We start from the raw sequence: 19,420 nt of genomic DNA, 5'->3' as shown, positions 1-19,420 counted from the left end.
GCATTGGGACCTGGTGGGTTCTGAGAGAGGCTGAGGGTTTCATGACGGTGTATGCACAGCCCGACTCTCTTTTCTGGGGATGTCTGGAGCTGTGAAGGTGAGTGCCATGTGGGATGGTTTGGTGGGGGGCAGTGGTAGTCGAAGGCTCAGGGTGCTCTTGGTCAATGTCTCACAAAACCTAAATACACCACTGGCCCCATACAACAAAGCTGACAGCCCCCCCCCCCAAAAAAAAAACACAGATTACTATGCTTCAGTTATGAATGAACACAGTGAGTAAGAGGTACTGATCACTTTCTGTGTTCACTAACCTGAAGGATCCTATTGTGTGCTTGCAGTTACCGGTGGGAAGGAGAGGAGGGAACCAAGGAGCACTGCGGGGGTGGTCACACAGAGGGGCCTGGGCAACAATGTATGGTCCACAGGAAGGTAATGGGTGCTGCAGGGGGCAAACACTGGAATCAATCCCCTGTATGTCTCTCTCTCTGCAGTAGCTGAATGCTAGCAGGAAGGAGAGAAGAAGCCAGCTTTCAGCTGCTGCACAGAGAGCCGTACAGGGGATCAGTTCCTGTAATTGCATTCCCACCGTGCTGATCACCCTCCCTACCCACATCCGATTTACCCAGCTGCCTGGGCCCCCCTGCTGGTCTGGGCCCCGTACAGGAGGACCGGAGGTACTCCCTTATCCACGGCCCTGCTTGCACATTGGACAATGGTGACTTTTTCCACCACTGCATGGGATTAGACATGTGCACTTTGTTTCGTTCCAAATTGACATTCACCCAAATTTTTCGTTTTTGTGAGATTCAAATGTATCCAAATTACAATAGTAACAAATTTAAAGGAATCCGAAATAACAAAACAATATTTCAGCTGATTTCATTCGGAAACTAAATTGAATTTGAAAACAAATTCGAAATGTAAACATATTGCTGACTTTTGTTGATTTCCTTCAAAGAGTATGTGTATTAGAATATAGCCACCTTCTGAAATTTGAATTTGGAAAATAATAGAATAGAATAAAATAGAAAATAAAGGAATAGAATAGAAACGAATAGAATTGAAAATAAAAGAATATAATTTTTTTTAAAAATAGAGTAGAAAAGAATAAAATAGAAACAAAATAGCTGTCTTTTGAAATTCAAATTTTGAATACAATGGAATAGAATAGAATAAAATAACAATATAGCCATCTTCCAAAATTTTAATTTTGAATAGAATAGAAAATATTGAGTAGAATAGAACAGAACACAATAGAAAGAATATAGTCGTTTTCTGAAATTTGAATTTCAAAAATAATAGAATAGAACAAAATAGAAATTAAAGGAATAGAATTGAAAAAAATAAAATTGAAAAAAAAAAACAATAGAATTAAAAAAAAAAAATAGAATAGAGTAGAAAAGAATGAAATAGAAACAATAAAGCTGTCTTTGGAAATTCAATTTTGAATACAATGGAATAGAATAGAATAAACTAATAATATAGCCATCTTACGAAATTTGAATTTTGAATAGAATAGAATAAAATAGAAAAAACTGAGTAGACTAGAATTAAACAAAATAGAAAGAATATAGTCGTTTTCCAAAATTTGAATTTCAAAAAGAATAGAATAGAACAAAATAGAAAATAAAGGAATAGAATTGAAAAAAATAGAAATTAAAATAAAAGAATAGAATTTGTTTAAAAAATAGAATAGAGTAGAAAAGAATGAAATAGAAACAATATATCTGTCTTTGGAAATTAAATTTTGAATACAGTGGAATAAAATAGAATAAAATAATAATATAGCCATCCTACGAAATTTGAATTTTGAATAGAATAGAAAAAACTGAGTAGAATAGAATAGAACAAAATAGAAAGAATATAGTTGTTTTCCGAATTTGAATTTCAAAAAGAATAGAATAGAACAAAATAGAATAGAATATTTTTATATCTTTTGAATAGACTAGAAAATGAAAAAATTAAATAGAATAAAATTAAAAAAGGAAAAGGAATGGAAAAAATAGAATAGAAATAAAATAGAGTAAAACAATAGAATAGAATAGATTAGAAAATAAAAGAATAGAATAGAATAATATAAATCCATCAGATAAATGCCTTAAAGACTAGGTTCACACCTATGCAGTTTGCATTTGACCAATTTCTGCATTGCGTTTTGCACCTGCGTTTTTGCAGCATTTTTGGTACGTTTTTTGTTGTTTTTTTAATTTATTTAGGCAGATTTAAAATGCATCAAAATACATAAAAAAATGCAGCAAAAATGCACAGCATGCTTTTCTGCAGCATTTCCATTGCAGTCTATAGAACCAAAAATGCAACTTTTTGCGTTCAAAAAAGTCCCTGACACTTTCCAAAAAAACGCACCGGGTGAAAACGTGGAGATGTGAACCTGTCCCATAGGAAATCATGCTAAATGGACTGTACTGCGTTTCTGAAAAATGCAAAACACTGGAAATGCTTAGGGGTGAACCTAGGGTTAGAAACAACTGTGAATGTTTCAATCAATTCATCATAAAAAAGATGGAAAACTAAGTTCATGATTTATCTAGGTGCAAATACCCTTTCCCCACATGCTTAAAGCGTTACTAAACCCAGGCTGTACAAAATCTTTGCACCTAAAAACTGACAAGACAGCTGTTTGTAGTTGTGCAAGGAAACCAAGGTGTCAAGAAGTTTGTATTAGGGTTAAAGTGTTACTAAAACCTGGACCCGCATTCACTATATCTGGTCTCCCACAGTACACACAACATGCAATTTTAGTAAATATAAACTGCTAAATACCTTTTCTCATTAGCAGTTAGAGCAGTCTTGTGGCTTCTATCAGTGTCCAGCAGAGCACTAGTTAAAGCTTGTAGGTGGAGTTTTCATTTTCCTGTAGGAGGATGCAGGACTTCTGACCTCTTTCTGGACACTGCTGATTGGCCCTGTGCTGATCACATGAACTCTCCCAAGCAAAAAAAAAAAACCTCTCTCTAGCAATACACACCAAACTGAACATGTGCAGAGTGATTCCTAGAGCTCTGTACTATCAGCAGACAGATTGGGGACAGGAGGAGAAGGGGAGGACCAGAGAAGACAGGATCAAACAGCTTTTTTACACAATGCAGAGGATTAACCCCTTAGGCTCCACAGTGAGTATAACAAGCATGCTTTACTGTATATAAAGACTGATTTTACCTTTGTGGGTTTAGTAACACTTTCATTTTTATCATCATTTTAGGGAGAAATACATAGTTTAAATGCCTCATAATTAACCACTTGACAACCAGGCTATAGCTGAATGACAGCTACAGCGTGGTTGTCCAGTTCTGGGAGGGCAGCTCTCCTGCGCACCCCCACCTGGCGATCTCTGTGATCGCTGTGTCCTACGGACACAGCTGATCACATGATGTGGTAAAAGGCCAATCCCAGCGGCCTTTTACCACATGATAAATGCAGTTGCCGGCAATCGGCTGCACTTTCCTCACACTGTCACACACTGCTGCCGATAACCAGCAATTGTCAGAGGATGGATCGGCACCGATCCTCAGGGCACTGATGATCAGTACCCTGATGATCAGTGCCCAGCAGTGCCACCAACCAGTGCCGTCCATCTGTGCTCAGCAGTGACGCCCACAAGTGCCCATCAGTGCCACCCACTTGTGCCTAGCAGTGCCATCTACCTGTGCCCATCAGTGCCTAGTAATGCCACCCACCTGTGCCACCCACCAGTGTCCAGCAGTGCCCCTCATCAGTGCCACCCATCAGTGATGCCCATCAGTGCCACCCATCAGTGCCCAGCAGTGCTACTAGTCAGTGCCCAGCAGTGCCGCCTATCAGTGCCCATCATTGTTGCATATCAGTGCAGCATCATCAGTGCCGCATCATCAGTGCCAGCTCATCAGTGCCACCTATCTGTGCTGCCTATCAGTGCTGCCTATCCGTGCCACCTCATCAGTGCCGCCTATCAGTGCCCATTATTGCCGCCCATCTGTGCCCAGCAGTGCCGCCCACAAGTGCCCAGCAGTGCCACCTTCCTTTGCCCATCAGTGCCTAGTAATGCCACCCACCTGTGCACAGCAGTGCCACCCACCAGTGCCCAGCAGTGCCCCTCATCAGTGCCACGCATCAGTGCTGCCCATCAGTGCCACCCATCAGTGCCCAGCAGTGCTGCCAGTCAGTGCCCAGCAGTGCCTCCAGTAAGTGCCCATTAGTGCCGCCTATCAGAGCCCATCAGTGCTGCCTATCAGTGCCCATCAGTGACACTTATCAGTGCAGCAGCATCAGTGCTGCCTATCAGTGCCCATCAGTGCTGCCTATCCGTGCCACCTCATCAGTGCCTCCTATCAGTGCCCATCAGTGCTGCCTATCAGTGCCCATCAGTGCTTCCTATCAGTGCAGTTCTGGTAGATCACAAGCTTAATAATGGCATGCAATGCCAAGCTGCTCTTGTATTATAAGAGGTATAGACTCCAGAGAGAGATATCATATTACCCCAGTAGAAATCAGTAGTAATACCTCATCTGGAATATGCAGTTCAGTTTTGGGCACCAATTTACAAAAAGAACATTGGGGAACTGGAGAAAGTACAGAGAAGGGCAACTAAACTGATAAAAGGCATGGAGGAGCTCAGCTATGAGGAAAGATTAGAGGAACTGAATTTATTCGCTCTTGAGAAGAGGAGATTAAGGGGGGATATAATCAACATGTATAAATACATCAGTGGTTCATATAGTGAACTCAGTGTAGAGCTATTCACCCTGAGGTCATCACAGAGGACAAGGGGGCACTCTACATCTGGAGGAAAAGAGATTTAATCTCCAAACACGGAAAGGTTTCTTCACAGTGAGAGCTGTGAAAATGTGGAATAGACTCCCTCAAGAGTTGGTTCTGGCTAGTTCAGTGGATTGCTTTAAAAAAGGCCTGGATTATTTCTTAGATACACAGAATATAACTGGATACTAACATTTATAGGTAAAGTTGATCCAGGGAATATCCGATTGCCTCTCGGGGGATCAGGAAGGAATTTTTTTTCCCTGCGGAGTAAATTGGATCATGTTTTGCTGGGTTTTTTTGCCTTCCTCTGGATCAACTGTGAGTATAGGATTATAACTTTTTTTTTCTTTTTTAATGGTTGAACTGAATGGATTTTTGTCTTTTTTCAGCCAGACTATGTAACTATGTAAGATGCCTATGCGTTTTTGCTGTGTTTTTCAGCGGATCACTGTGAAAGTAGCCTTAGCAGGGGTGGACTGACCATTTGGAAACTTGGGCACTGCCTGAGGGCCCAGGGTCAGTAGGGGGCCCCATGAGATGCCCCTGGTACCTTTTTCATAGGCTTTTTTGAGTTTGGGCAAGGACACAGGGGCCCCATGATCCCCTATTGCCTGGGGGTGCCATGAGTTGTCAGTCTGCCCCTGAGCCTTAGCATAGGTCGCCAAAGTGCAAAATACACAATATAAATACATACCATATGTGAATTGTTTTGCAAAAATATTCAGAATTCTGTTGGCCCATTCTTATCACTACCTTACAATCTCTACCCTGACCTTCTTCCCACTATCAAAGCCCCCAGCAACCATTTCTCACACTATATAGTCAGAAGAAGGCACCATTATTCAGAGTCTGAAGATTCCAGGTTCACTTGCACCCTGCTCATTAGTTGCCTGCCTATTAGTAGGCAACACACTTCCTCCTCCATACTACAGTACCTAAAATATACAGTACAGGACCCCCGCTGTCACTCTTTTTTTTCTGATTTGCAGGAGGATAATATAAGAATAAACTTCCAGGATTTCAATTTGAGTTCTTTTCTAATGACAATAAACCAAAAAAAGACAGATTAGCAGCTGAAATGTAAGCTTCGATTAGCTGATATCAGTCAAGGAGCTTCACCATGTTAATAAATAAACCCAGTTTGGCAGCCGTGGCATATTTAAGATATGACAGTATCTCACATGACCTATACATGGACATGTAAGTGGTTCATTGCTGAATTTATGCAACTTCCCCTCCCTCTGCACTTAGCCCTTTTTATTGCTGGTGGTTTTTAGCTTCCGTTCTGCCTTAATCTACTTTGTACGGAAGTTCCCTTTTTCTGTGACTTTACACTCACAATAAGAGACATAGCCCAGCCATGAGCAGAGGAGCGACCAAGACTGCGGGCCGCACCCAAGAAAATGTCTCCTCTGTCCTGCTTTTGGAGAAGGAGAACCTTAAAGTGTTCCAGTTGCTGGGAAGGAAATGCATGGTGAGTTGGAGAAATGCTGGGTGGGCTCCGGTTCCTGTGCCATCACTCTAGGGGCCTACAGACCTGCTGATAGAAAAACAGTATCAACTAAGCACTCATAAATAGAAAATCGAGATATAGGTTCCCAAGGATTAAAAAATTCAGGCTAACTCCTGTGAATTAGGCCCGTGAAAAAATCTCAAGAACCTGTTAGTTTTTCATTTAGGGCTTGTTTATACTTGCTTCAAAATGTGGCGTTGAACATGCTTTTTTAAATGCATTCAAAGCACCTGTCACTAAATTAAATGGTAAGCTTACACATTGCGTTTGCTTTGCTTCAAAAATTATACCCCATACCACTCTCTTGTTGCTTGAAAAAATCTCCAAAGTCTCCATAGAAGTCTATGAAAAAGCTCCTGAACCTTTTGAGGGGCTTTTGATCAGCGTTAGCATTGTTTTGCTTTGGAGGTATTGCAGGTATGAGATATCCCAGGATGCACTGGCAAACCAACAAGTGAACTAGTACAACATCATCAGCAGTAACTTATGGTTCATATGTCTAAATTCTGTAAGTGTCTGGTGCAGAAGTCACATGTGGTGTGTAGTGTGGAGCAGCAGGAAGGTGAGTGGGGTCTGGACTGGAGCAGAGCAACTAGCAGATGGCATACGTGGTGTACAACATCGAGATGCTAGAGTGGAAGATGACCGGGGACTGGAGAAAGAGGACTGAGTGGCAGAGGATCAGCAGAGCTGGGGGACCGGAGCGGGGAAACTAGCAAGGTCACATGTGGTGTGTAGTGTGGAGCAGCAGGAAGGTGAACAGGGTTTGGACTGGAGCAGAGCAACTAGCAGATGGCACACATGGTGTACAACATGAAAATGCTAGAGTGGAAGGTGACTGGGGATTGGAGAAACAGGACTAAGTGGCAGAGGATCTGCAGAGCTGGGGGACCGTAGCGGAGCAACTAGCAAGGTCACATGTGGTGTGTAGTGTGGAGCAGCAGGAAGGTGAGTGGGGTCTGGACTGGAGCAGAGCAACTAGCAGATGGCACACATGGTGTACAACAGGAAAACGCTACAGTGGAAGGTGACTGGGGTTTGGAGAAACAGGACTAAGTGGCAGAGGAACAGCAGAGCTGGGGGACCGGAGCGGGAGAAACTAGCAAGGTCACATGTGGTGTGTAGTGTGGAGCAGCAGGAAGGTGAGCAGGGTCTGGACTGGAGAGGAGCAACTAGCAGATGGCACACGTGGTGTACAACATGAAAACGCTAGAGTGAAAGGTGATTGGGGATTGGAGAAACAGGACTAAGTGGCAGAGGATCAGCAGAGCTGGGGGACCAGAGCGGGAAAAACTAGCAAGGTCACATGTGATGTGTAGTGTGGAGCAGCAGGAAGGTGAGCGGGGTCTGGACTGGAGCGGGGCAACTAGCAGATGGCACACGTGGTGTACAACATGGAAACACTAGAGTGGAAGGTGACTGGGGACTGGAGAAGGAGGACTGAGGGGCAGAGGATCAGCAGAGCTGGGGGACCCGAGCAGGAGAAACTAGCAAGGTCACATGTGATACGCAGCATTGGAGCAATATAGCAGGAGGTGAGTGGGGACCGGAGAGAGAGAGGAGGATCAGCAGAGCTGGGGGATACTACTGAGCGGGGATCAGCAGAGCTGCTTCGATTCCCCAGCAATGCTGATTCTCTGCCGCTCAGTCCTCTTTCTCCGGTTCCCGCTCACCTTCTGCTATAGTGTTCCAATATTACACACCATGTATGCCATCTGCTAGTTGCTTCGGATCCCTAGTCCAGTCAGGACCCTGCTCACCCTTCTGCTGCTCCACGCTGCACACCAGATGTGATGTCTACACAACACACTCCCAGAATATATACACATGGACCGGAAGTGACTGCTGATGATGTCTTTCTGAGAGTACAATATAAGAAACGCTCCAAAATCTCATGGAAAGCCTACCCAGAAGAATGGAGACTGGTATAGCCATAAAGCGAGGGGGGGGGCGTGGGGGGTGGTTAGGGGTTATGGCAGCCTATGAAGTTCATCTAGGTGGTATTATTATGGTCAGGTGTCCACAAACCTTTAACTATATAGTGTATGAACTATAAATATATGTTCCGTTACTTCTGATAGCATAATCTGTTATCCATTGAAAAGGGAGAAAGAATACGCAGATAGAATAGCCTTTTACTGTATATAATATATATAAATTATTTCCAATATATTATTTTCCTCAATAGTACACATATTTGGAAATTAAAAGGCCATCGGTGGCTCAATTAGCTTTAAATCTGGAAGGAAAGGTTCACTTTTTGGTTTTCCAGTGCTTCTTGGGATATCTCATACCTCCAATGCCACCATAACAAAGCAAAGTTAAAGCTGAATAAAAGCCTCTAAAAAGCTGCAGGGGCTGCAAGCGAGCTTTGTCATAGACTTCTATGGAGGCTTCAGAGATGCTTTGAAACACCAAGAAAGCGACATGGGGTATAATTTATTTTTTTTTTTGTTTACAAATGTTTTTATTAGAAGATAGACAACAAAAACAGCACCATTTCATGAAGCATAACATACATCAAGAAAAAGGTACACAAGTAAAAAAACTGTCTTATCAAACAGTCACAGAAAAAGAAAGTTTGAGTACGTGAATGAGGTAGGCAGTAAGATATACTGAGCAACTACCCAACCAACAAGGATACAATGCCAATAAATCTATGATAACCCATCATTCTAACAATAAATGCCGAAATGTCTTCCAACCATCAAATTTTCTGTTGAGTAATTGCTTCCCATCTGTATATTGAATACGTTCCATGAGCAGAACCATATTAAGTCTCCGCAAAACAAAGGACAAAGGTACTGCTGGTGTCTTCCAATGAAGAGCAATGGCCCATAGGGTAGAGACACAGATAGTATGAATTAGCCTCATTATGTTGGTTGGGATCCCCAAAATGGGAGATCCCAATAAACAATTTTGCAATGACAAATTTACCGGAGTATCCGCCAAGGCCGAGGCCAGCTCAGAAACTCTATGCCAGATCAAAGAAGGACCAGGATGGGGTATCATTTTGGAAGCAAAGCAAAAAAAATGTGTGAACAGGACTGTATGCTAACATTTTATTTAGCGACAGGGGCTTTGAATGGCATTCAGGCGCAGGGGCGGACTGACCATTCGAGCATTCGGGCACTGCCCTGGGGCCCAGGGTCAGTAGGGGGCCCCATGAAATGCCCCTGGTACCTTTTATAGGCTTTTTTTGGGTGTGCTTTGAGTGTGGGCAAGGACACAGGGGCCCCATGATCCCCTATTGCCCGGGAGCCCCATGAGTTGTCACTCCGCCCCTGTTCAGGCTCCATGCATACGGGGCATTTTAACCTCTTGGCGCCGGCCAAACGCAAATGTACGGCCTCCCGGCATCTGGGCCTAGACGCCGAGCTGCCGCACATTTGCGTTCTATTAAAAGACAACATATGTGCTAAGAGCATGCACCCTGCACGCTCCCAGTACACACGTTTGGTACTCACGGAAAGGTTCCGATCTCCTCTTTCGATCGGGACCTTTCCCAATCATGTGACCGCAGTGATGGCGTGTACACATCGGTAGAGCTTGGTATCAGGAGGAGTGTGGAGTATTCAGGCTTAACTAACCCAGATGACATCTAGGAGTTATACCCATAAGGCTGTGATGACATCTCAAAGATCCTTTTTCTCAGGAGGGCGATCTTTGGAATTATATCATACCCTGGTGGTATTAAGGCGTGATTAGTATTTTATTTTGGTAAGGGTATTCATTCCTTACAAAATAGAAGTGCACACAAATATTGACACTTGCTGTTTGATGTTTTCTTTTGCACTGAGAGTGATTCACTGTCACAGTTGACACACTAGTTCACTTTTTCACTGATAGTGGTCACATGTGATTTTACACAGTGTATTATATATTTTACACATTGTATTATATATTTTACACAGTGTATTATATATTTTACACATTGTATTATATATTTTACACAGTGTATTATATATTTTACACATTGTATTATATATTTTACACAGTGTATTATATATTTTACACATTGTATTATATATTTTACACAGTGTATTATATATTTTACACAGTGCATTATATATTTTACACATTGTATTATATATTTTACACAGTGCATTATATATTTTTACACATTGTATTATATATTTTACACATTGTATTATATATTTTACACAGTGTATTATATATTTTACACATTGTATTATATATTTTACACAGTGCATTATATATTTTTACACATTGTATTATATATTTTACACATTGTATTACATATTTTACACAGTGTATTATATATTTTACACAGTGTATTATATATTTTACACAGTGTATTATATATTTTTACACATTGTATTATATATTTTTACACATTGTATTATATATTTTACACAGTATATTATATATTTTACACAGTGTATTATATATTTTTACACAGTATATTATATATTTTACACAGTGTATTATATATTTTACACATTGTATTATATATTTTACACAGTGTATTATATATTTTTACACATTGTATTATATATTTTACACAGTGTATTATATATTTTACACAGTGTATTATATATTTTTACACAGTGTATTATATATTTTACACATTGTATTATATATTTTTACACATTGTATTATATATTTTTACACAGTGTATTATATATTTTTACACATTGTATTATATATTTTACACAGTGTATTATATATTTTTACACAGTGTATTATATATTTTCAACAGTGTATTATATATTTTTACACATTGTATTATATATTTTACACAGTGTATTATATATTTTTACACATTGTATTATATATTTTTACACATTGTATTATATATTTTACACAGTATATTATATATTTTACACAGTGTATTATATATTTTTACACAGTATATTATATATTTTACACAGTGTATTATATATTTTACACATTGTATTATATATTTTACACAGTGTATTATATATTTTTACACATTGTATTATATATTTTACACAGTGTATTATATATTTTACACAGTGTATTATATATTTTTACACAGTGTATTATATATTTTACACATTGTATTATATATTTTTACACATTGTATTATATATTTTTACACAGTGTATTATATATTTTTACACATTGTATTATATATTTTACACAGTGTATTATATATTTTTACACAGTGTATTATATATTTTCAACAGTGTATTATATATTTTTACACATTGTATTATATATTTTACACAGTGTATTATATATTTTTACACATTGTATTATATATTTTTACACAGTATATTATATATTTTTACACAGTGTATTATATATTTTTACACATTGTATTATAAATTTTAACACATTGTATTATATATTTTTACACAGTATATTATATATTTTACACAATGTATTATATATTTTTACACAGTGTATTACTTATGTATTGGTTTATTATGCATGTAAATTTTTCTTTTTTTGAGGTTTACTTTGTTCGTGGGAGCCATTTGGAAGTCTCAAGCACCTGGAGTTATTTGGAATCACCTTTTTATGACTTTATATTTTTCTGAGGACACAAGTGCATGATTTTTATATGTTGACTTTATTTGGATATTATTACTTAATTTTTTGGAAATTTTTTGATATATTTCTTATTTTTTCACATTTGGGCAGTTTTGTATGATATAGATAGCATATGAAAGAAATTTATATAAAAAAAAAGTTAAAAAAAACGCTGGTTTGCTGCATTTTGCAGGTTTAGAGCGTTTTTACAGCTAAAAAACTCCTCTAGAAACCCACTAGTCCTGGGTTTTTTTTCCAGCCAAAAAACGTTGATTACAGTCTATGTGTGCATGGACACATAGGATAACATGCTGGGGGGTTTACTGGCTGTAGAAAAAAACGACAAAAGCCAAAAACATCCGCTGTAAAAACGTCCAGTGTGCATGAGGACTTAACAGACTGCATGCAATCTAGAGGAGCTGACTCCTGCCCTAATGTGGAAGTCACTCTGCTGCAAGCCTCCCTTTACCTCCCCATGATTACATTCCAGATGCTGTGTACACGGTCATGGAATATGCGATGATGAATAAGATGCATATCTCTATCTATAATACCAACCCATAACAATATTGTATATTTTTGCATTTACCCAGTGGGTTTAATGTTAATGCATTTCTTCTCAGGCACTGGCAACAACTGTGGCCCAATTATACCTAGCACCAAGCAACGAGCATTGGGTGAAGCAATGCTGTGGAGTTCTATGTCTGGTGAAGGACAACCCCAGAAGGTCCTACTTCATCCGGATATACAATATTATGGTATGATTCATTCTGCAGCCCATATGTAAGAGTGAGCATTTATATAAGGCAAACCCAACAAGAATAATAGAAATCCACTTTTCCATTAAATTCACAACCTTAAGGTTGGGTTCACACTGATGCGGTGTGGAATTTGCAGCGTTTTCTGTTCAAATTCCGCACCGCAACAGAATCGCACCCTGTGAACCGATGCGGGTGTGTATGTTAACCCCTTGACGCTGATGGCACACAAGTATGCGGCCTCATGGAACTGGGCTTTTTTCCATGGGGCCGCATATTTGCGTACCTGTTTTTGTGCTGGGAGCGCGCCGCTCGGCGTGCTCCCAGCACAGAGACCGCGGTGTCACTGAGAGCCCCAGGTCCCGTTCTAATGATCGGGACTCGGGACTCCCGATTCCGGGTCACGTGATCCCTGTGATAGCCTCTGATTGGCTATCACAGTGATCAGTCACTGTGCAGCGGCCCCCTTGACTGATCACGTTGTATCTCTCTAACTCCTGACATAGAGATAAAAAAAATGTTTGTAAAAAAGAAAAAAAAAACAGAAGATAAATAAATATTAAAAAATAAATGAAAAATAAAGAAAAATACCTAGATCAAGGTTTGATCTAGTTCAGTACCAGGGTTAGTGTTTTGGTCAAGGACGGGGGTCAAAGGTCAGGATTTTAAAAAATGGGTATCAGTGTCAGTTAGCGTTAATGTGTCAGTGTGTTTTAGGTAAAAAAAAAGACAAAAACAAAATGCACACTATTGTTTCTGGGCTGTACTACGGGTACAAACAACAAATAACATACACATATATGGTATCGTTGCGATCGTCAAGAGCTGGAGAATTTATTTTGGGTTGTTCAATGGAGGTAGGTTATGGTCGTAACAAGAAACACACAGCTAAATTAAAAAAACTATTTTTTTTTACTATTTTGGGCCAGTTTTCCTTTGATAATAAAAAAAAATTAGGAGCTATCCATTACCATTTACCACCAAATGAAAGCCCAATTTGTCCTGAAAAAAACAGGGTATAATTCACCTGGATGTACAAAGTAGTTCTGATGATATGTCAACGTTACTAACACATGTCCAATCACACCACACACAAATAGTATGTGATTTGCAGAGGAATGCGGTGCAGTTCCTGCACGAATACCATACCGCATTAGTGTAAACCTAGCCTTCGGGCCTGTTCACACTACAAAAACGTACTCTGGATGCATTCCGGATACGTTTTTGCTTACAGTTCACAACACACGTTTGCTATATTCCAGTATGGTTCTGTGCAGAAAAAATGCAGCACATTCTACTTTTTTTTTTTTGCACCAGAAACTGACTGCACTAGTGTGGGCCGGAGCCATTGGAATACATGGAAAACACTGTGCATGCATTTTTGATGCAGAAAAAAAGTGCACTGAACCGCATCTATTGTGAACTAGACCTAAGGGCCAGTTCACACTATAGCAACGCAGTCCAGATACATTCCAGATGTGTTTTTGCATGCAGGTTTTTGATGATTTTTGACGTGTTCCAGTGTGTTTTTTTATGCATTCCAGTTCATTCTTTCCTTTTTCTTTTTCTTGATGCGTTTTTGCTGTGTTTTCCAGTACAGTTCTGTGCAGAAAAAATGCAACACGTTCTACTTTTCTTTCTACACTGGAAACTGCCTAGAACTGATTGCACTGGTGTGAACTATGGCCATTGGAATACATGGAAAACACTGCATGCATTTTTGTCGCAGAAAAAAAGTGCACTGAACCGTATGTAGTGTGAACTAGCCCTAAGGGCCAGTTCACACTATAGCAACGCAGTCCAGATGCATTTTTGCATGTGTGTTTTTTATGTGTTTTTGATGCTTTCCAGTGCGTTTTTTTATGCATTTTAGTTCATTTTTCCTCTTTCCTTTTCTTCAATTTAAATAGGGACATGTGCGTTCCAGTGCTTGTTTGGTGTGTTCCGGTGCGTTTTTGATGCTTTTTCCAGTACAGTTCTGTGCAGAAAAAAATGCAGCCTGTTCTACTTTTTTTGCTGCACCCGGAATGCACTGGAACTGCAAGCACTGATGTGAACTATGACATTGACAACCATATAACCTACTTTCTGTGCATTTTTGATGCAGAAAAAATGCAACTGAGACGCATGTAGCGTGAACCAGACCTAAAGGAGCTTTCCATTTTTAAATGATCTGAATTATTTACATTTCCCCTGTAAAATCACAAATTATAATGTGTTTTGTAACTTCCTTCTGTGTTTCTGGCCACCACATTCTGCCATCCAGTAGCAATGCTCATTTCCATGACCCTGGTATATGACACAAGGTTGCTCACTGAATAAAACCGAATCCTACACAGAGCACCCAGACTAGAAAAGAATACATCCCGGGGTGACACATCTGAGCAAATCTGCCTGACATTTCATGTGGCCCCTTCAGCTGAAGTCTCATCCACTCACAGCGACTAGTGCTTCCTTCCTGTTTTACTTTCTTCCTCAATGCATTTGCAAAAGTACATCCATCCAGGTAGGGACGGACTGACAACTCATGGGTCCCCTGTGTCCTTGTCCAAACTCAAAAAAGCCTATGAAAAAGGTACCAGGGGCATCTCATGGGGCCCCCTACTGACCCCGGCCCTCGGGCAGTGCCCAAGTTTCCAAATGGTAAGTCCGCCCCTGCATCCAGGTCATCCAGAAGCATATTAATTGTCCAGTAAGTAGTTCTAGTGTTGTTATTGTAGTTCAATCAGCTGGAAATACGAACAATTAAGTCACACAGCATGCAAGGAGAGTAGGAGTTTCCCAACTTTATGAAGGTAATAATCGTGAGAAGTCAGTCGGTATATAGTTTGCTCCAAGAATGGTATATTTGAAGCTGGGTATATTATTTCATATAGGCATCTTACATAGTTAGTCTGGCTGAAAAAAGACAAAAGTCCATCCAGTTCAACCATTAAAAGAGAAAAAAAATAGTTATAATCCTATACCCACAGTTGATCCAGAGGAAGGCAAAAAAAAAACCAGCAAAGAATGATCCAACTTGCTCCTGCAGGGAACAAAAATTCCCTCCTGATCCCCCGAGAGGTGATTGGATATTCCCTGGATCAACTTTACCTATAAATGTTAGTATCCAGTTATATTCTGTGTATCTAAGAAAGAATCCAGGACTTTTTTGAAGCAATCCACTGAGTTGGCCAGAACCAACTCTTGAGAGAGTCTATTCCACATTTTCACAGCTCTCACTGTGAAGAAACCTTTCCATGTTTGGAGATTAAATTTTTTTTCCTCCAGATGTAAAGAGTGCCCCCTTGTCCTCCTTTTCTGGAGAGAGAATAAATTCAGTTCCTCCTCTTACATTGGATAAATCCCCATTCCGCCTACCCATGGGTTAAGTCTGATCAGGAATGTTGAGACATATCAGGCCCAGGCTGGGACAAAAAAAGGCCCAGGCATTTTAGACTGAGCAGCCCTGGGAACCCTTCCCTTGGAGCCTAGTGGAAGAACATTAGGGCTGGGACGCAAGTGCAACCTTTGCAACACTGATAGTTCCACCATTGGTGTTGGTAGTTTTTTGTTTATTATTTTTTACCATTTCATCCTATTTATTTTTTTAGATTCTTATTTTTTACAATTTTTGAGGAGCCCCGTGGGGGGAATCTTTGGTGAGATATCAGGGGTCTGTTTAAACTCTTGACATCTCAGCTTTGAGACAGAGAAAGGAGATTGAGGACACAGCCCTCACTCTCCATCCCTGCAGCCTCAGCAGCACTGTACAGAGTTTCCAGTTCATTCATCAACTGAAGTATAGTTAACACAGCCTCAGTTATGAATGGACAGAGTCAGTGATCGGTCACTAACTGTCCATCCAGACACGGAAGGGGCCAGTAAATGTCTCTTAGACTGTAAGCTCCAAGGAGCAGGGCCCTCCTAACCCTCTTGTATTGAACTGTATTGTTGCAATACCCATATGGAAGAAAAATATATTTGAAATATATTTCAAAAATATTCTTCCCAAATATATTGACATATATTTGAAATACTACAATTTTGGCCATATTCAATATATTTATATATATATATATATATATATATATATATATATATATATATATATACTGTATGTTGAAATGCTTTTTTATTACAAAAATGTGAAAAATATTTTTTAAAATATATTTTTTTTAACATAGTCTTCAGATTTTTTTTAACATATAAAAATGTCATTTTAACATATATTGTTACATATATTTGTAAATGCATTCCAAAAATGTAGATTTGTATTTTTCAAGATATACACTATATTTGAAAATGTTTTTCATATATTTCATAATAAAAATGCATTTCAACATACAGTATATATATATATATATATATATATATATGATATATATTTTTAAATATATTGAATATGGCCAAAAATGTAGTATTTCAAATATATGTCAATATATTTGGGAAGAATATTTTTAGAATATACTTCAGATTAATTTTTCTCCCATGTGGGTATTGTCTCCCTTTATATTGTAAAGCACTGAGCAAACTGTTGGTGCTATATAAATCCTGCATAATAATAATAATATAATATATAAATGACATATTTACTGGCCCCTCCCTCGCTCTCCATCTTGACAGATCCCACGCAGCAGGCAGCGGGAAAGGGGAGGGGGAACCCAGCAGCATTGCAGTGGAGTAGGGGGGCTGGGAGATCACACAGGGACCTGGGGGCAGCAGAAAGAAGATGGATAGGAGGGGCAGGATATAGAGAAACCGATTCATTTCTCTCCTGCACCTGCTGAATGCCTGCCGGAGGGAGAGAAGAAACTGGCATTCAGCGATGGCAGGAGGGAAATGGATGGATCAGTTCCTTTATATGCCACCCTTGCTGCCCCTCCTATCCTAGTGGCCCTGGCCCACCGGGCAAATGCCCGGTGCACCCTATGGCCAGCCTTGGCCTGTAACATAAATACATATTTGGGAACTTTTTCAATTCTGTGAGCCTGACATTCTACTGAGAAGAGGAAATAGAGAGGCCAGAGGGAACAACTGGCAACTAAGGTTACATTCACACATGTCTAAATGTAGGTATTTGTTGTCACGTTGGTTCTCATACATTCTCATGTTGGCATTCATTCATGTGGTCTAGAAATAGTTAGTAAGCTGTCAAAGGTGGACACTGACATTCTGGTAAAGTTGTAAAATGTTTCAGAATAGCTTCTGATTTCCTCATTCCCCATACATCAGGACATAATATCTCCTAGTTCAGTGGTGGCAAACCTATGGCACGTGTGCCGCAGCAGGCACGCAGAGCCCTCTCTGTTGGCATGCGAGCCAAGTCGCCTGAGCATCGCCTCAGCAGCCGAGCATCAAATAACATGATAACAACTCATTAGCCACGACTAGTCCGAGCTTTCGCATGGTTGGTCAGTGCGCTGCCAAGGATATATACAGTGGGGATCGAAAGTTTGGGCACCCCAGCTAAAAATTTGTATTAATGTGCATAAAGAAGCCAAGGAAAGATGGAAAAATCTCCAAACGGCATCAAATTACAGATTAGACATTCTTATAATATGTCAACAAAAGTTAGATTTTATTTCCATCATTTACACTTTCAAAATAACAGAAAACAAAAAAATGGCGTCTGCAAAAGTTTGGGCACCCTGCAGAATTTATAGCATGCACTGCCCCCTTTGCAAAGCTGAGACCTGCCAGTGTCATGTATTGTTCTCAATCATCGTCTGGGAAGACCAGGTTATGTCAATCTCAAAGGTTTTAAATGCCCAGACTCATCTGACCTTACCCCAACAATCAGCACCATGGGTTCTTCTAAGCAGTTGTCTAGAAAACTGAAACTGAAAATAGTTGACGCTCACAAAGCTGGAGAAGGCTATAAGAAGATAGCAAAGCGTTTTCAGATGTCAATATCCTCTGTTCGGAATGTAATTAAGAAATGGCAGTCATCAGGAACAGTGGAAGTTAAAGCAAGATCTGGAAGACCAAGAAAAATATCAGACAGAACAGCTCACAGGATTGTGAGAAAAACAATTCAAAACCCACGTTTGACTGCACGATCCCTCCAGAAAGATCTGGCAGACACTGGAGTTGTGGTACACTATTCCACTATAAAGAGATACTTGTACAAATATGGTCTTCATGGAAGAGTCATCAGAAGAAAACCTCTTCTACGTCCTCACCACAAAAATCATCGTTTGAACTTTGCAAATGAACATATAGACAAGCCTGATGCATTTTGGAAACAAGTTCTGTGGACCGATGAGGTTAAAATTGAACTTTTTGGCCGGAATGAGCAAAGGTACGTTTGGAGAAGAAGGGGCACAGAATTTAATGAAAAGAACCTCTGTACAACTGTTAAGCATGGGGTTGGATCAATCATGCTTTGGGGTTGTGTTGCAGCCAGTGGCACAGGGAACATCTCACGAGTAGAAGGAAAAATGGATTCAATAAAATTTCAGCAAATTTTGGATGGTAACTTGATGCCATCTGTGAAAAAGCTGAAGTTAAAGAGAGGATGGCTTCTACAAATGGATAATGATCCTAAACACACCTCGAAATCCATGGGGGATTACATCAAGAGGCGTAAACTGAAGGTTTTGCCATGGCCTTCACAATCTCCTGACCTCAACATAATTGAAAATCTATGGATAGACCTTAAAAGAGCAGTGCGTGACAGACAGCCCAGAAATCTCAAAGAACTGGAAGACTTTTGTAAGGAAGAATGGGCAAAGATACCTCAAACAAGAATTGAAAGACTCTTGGCTGGCTACAAAAAGCGTTTACAAGCTGTGATACTTGCCAAAGGGGGCAGTACAAGATATTAACTCTGCAGGGTGCCCAAACTTTTGCAGACGCCATTTTTTTGTTTTCTGTTATTTTTAAAGTG

At 39.8% G+C, this 19,420-nt stretch overlaps 1 protein-coding gene across 1 annotated transcript in view; it reads left to right on the top strand.

Moving 5' to 3' along the window:
• The first annotated feature begins 6,072 nt into the window (after positions 1 to 6,072).
• Positions 6,073 to 19,420, top strand: part of WAS (WASP actin nucleation promoting factor) — a 42,339-nt gene continuing 28,991 nt past the window's right edge. Inside the window, exons 1-2 of the mRNA XM_089675007.1 lie at positions 6,073 to 6,229; positions 12,415 to 12,549. Of these exons, the coding sequence (XP_089531133.1) occupies positions 6,116 to 6,229; positions 12,415 to 12,549 (249 nt within the window). The 5' untranslated portion in view covers positions 6,073 to 6,115. The remainder of the gene's footprint in view (positions 6,230 to 12,414; positions 12,550 to 19,420) is intronic.

Source organism: Staurois parvus, unplaced genomic scaffold, assembly GCF_062004578.1.
Source record: "Staurois parvus isolate SC_StPar_1 unplaced genomic scaffold, SC_StPar_1.0 ptg000154l, whole genome shotgun sequence".
NCBI classification, from domain to species: Eukaryota; Metazoa; Chordata; class Amphibia; order Anura; family Ranidae; genus Staurois; species Staurois parvus.
Note: the sequence above shows the minus strand (reverse complement) of the source record. Positions and strands in the feature narration are given on the sequence as shown.